General features: G+C 44.6%; 1 protein-coding gene across 1 annotated transcript; it reads right to left on the reverse strand.

Moving 5' to 3' along the window:
• Nucleotides 1–800: 800 nt before the first annotated feature.
• On the reverse strand, nucleotides 801–1,490 carry LOC107636825 (uncharacterized). The gene has a single exon (XM_016340304.1). The coding sequence runs from the start codon at nucleotides 1,488–1,490 to the stop codon at nucleotides 801–803; it is 690 nt and encodes a 229-aa protein (XP_016195790.1).
• Between the last annotated feature and the right edge of the window lie 611 nt (nucleotides 1,491–2,101).

Raw genomic sequence — 2,101 nt, forward strand, 5'->3', positions numbered from 1 at the left:
GTCCGCCGGAGAAAGGGAAGGAAGAGTAGTGAGTAGGGGAGAAGAGAGAACAAAGAAAGAATGGAGGGGGAAATAAGGAAATGAAAGACAAATAAAATGGGAGGGGGAAAACGGCAAAGACTAGGTCTGCATTATTAGGATTCAAAAACGAATATCGATGCGTAAGCATCGCCCATGCGTATGCATGGGTCGCGAAAAATGAAAGTGACGCGTACGCGTCAAGCACGCGTACGCGTGGAGTTGAGTTGTGCATTTTGCATAATACCCGTATGGGCTCGGTAGAACTCTCTGTTCGAGTCATGCGAGAGCCCCATGTCAGCCTCGTTTTAGCATGATTTTCATGGGCGGGGCGACGCGTACGCGTGGGCAGCATCGCGCTCCCAGCAACCCTCCAGCACAAGCCTGGCACAACTTTCTGTCCAGGTAGTGTAATGGCATGGTCCCAGCACAAATAAGGCACAATTGGTGAATGGACGTCGATGCGTACGCGCGACTTGTGCCCGCTCCCTAGGCCCCTTTTCTACACGGCCCTAGCACAACTTTCTGTTTGACCGTGCGGACGCGTTATTCAAGCACCATTTTAGCATGATGCCTGTCCGTGATCTCACGCGTGCGCGTCAGGCATGCGCACGCGTGGTAGGGCTTTTTTTTAATATAAAAATAAAAGTAACCATGAAAAACTGGAAATTAACATTGATATAAATAAAATAGAACTAATAAAAATAGAAGATCATACCATGGTGGGTTGCCTCCCACCTAGCACTTTTCTTTAACGTCCTTAATTTGGATAGTCTATAAGCTCAATCCTCTTCTTGTGCTGGATCCTTCAAGAGGAAAATCGCCAGTTCCTTGTTGTTCTTCATCTTCTCACCATGATATAGCTTCAACCGGTGGCCATTGACTTTGAAGGTGGGGCTTGAGGGGTGACTCAGGCGGAAGACTCCATATGACTCAACCTTTTCCACTATATAGGGTCCTTCCCACCTTGATCTCAACTTGCCTGGCATTAGTCTCAACCTTGGGTTATAGAGGAAGATTAAATCCTCAGCTCTAAACTCTCTTCTCTTGATGTTCTTGTCATGCACTGCCTTCACCTTTTCCTTGTAGAGCCTCGAGTTCTCATATGCTTCTAGTTGAAGGCACTCCAATTCCTGTAGTTGCAGCTTCCTTTCACTTCCAGCTCCCCCTAATCCTAAGTTGCATTCCTTCACCGCCCAGTATGCATTGTGTTCCACCTCCACCGGAAGGTGACAAGCCTTTTCGTAGACGAGGCAGCATGGACTCATTCCGATGAGTGTCTTATATGCAGTCCGATAAGCCCATAGCGCATCTGCAAGTCTAACACTCCAATCATTCCGATGAGGCTTTACGATCTTCTCTAGGATGTGCTTGATCTCCCTATTGGACACCTTGGCTTGTCCATTAGTCTGGGGATGGTAAGCTGTCGCCACCTTGTGAATGATGCCTTTTTTTATTAACAGTCCTGTCATTCTCCGGTTACATAAATGAGAGCCTTGATCACTCACGATTACTCGTGGTGATCCAAAGCGACAAATTATATTATTCCTAACAAAAGAGATAACAAGGTTAGCATCATCAGTACGGGTAGAAATTACTTCCACCAATTTAGAAACACAATCAACAGCTAATAAAATGTATAAGAAACCATTGGAATTTAGAAATGGACCCATGAAATCAATACCCCAAACATAAAAAATCTCACAAAATAACATAAGTTGTTGGGGACATCTCATCCCTCTTGGATATATTTCCAAACCTTTGGCATTGGGGGCAAGAGTCACAGAAAATACTAGCATCCTTAAAAAGTGTGGGCCACCAAAATCCACAGTCTAAAAATTTTTCTAGCAGTTCTTTGAGGACCAAAATGTCCACCACTCTCAGAAGAGTGGCAGGCCTCCAAAATTGACTGGAATTCGGATTGTGGTACACACCTTCTAATTATTTGGTTAGCACCACATCTCCACAAATATGGGTCATCCCATATATAATACTTGGACTCACTTTTAAGCTTGTCCTTTTGATGCTTAGTAAAATTGGGAGGAAAGGTACGACTAACCAAATAATTAGCTATAGGTGCATA

Source organism: Arachis ipaensis, chromosome B4 (genome assembly GCF_059453495.1).
Source record: "Arachis ipaensis isolate K30076 ecotype BB chromosome B4, ASM5945349v1, whole genome shotgun sequence".
NCBI lineage: Eukaryota > Viridiplantae > Streptophyta > Magnoliopsida > Fabales > Fabaceae > Arachis > Arachis ipaensis.

Excerpts from the sequence above, each read along its gene's own strand:
- LOC107636825 (XM_016340304.1), bottom strand. The coding sequence starts at position 1,490 with ATGACAGGACTGTTAATAAAAAAAGGCATCATTCACAAGGTGGCGACA.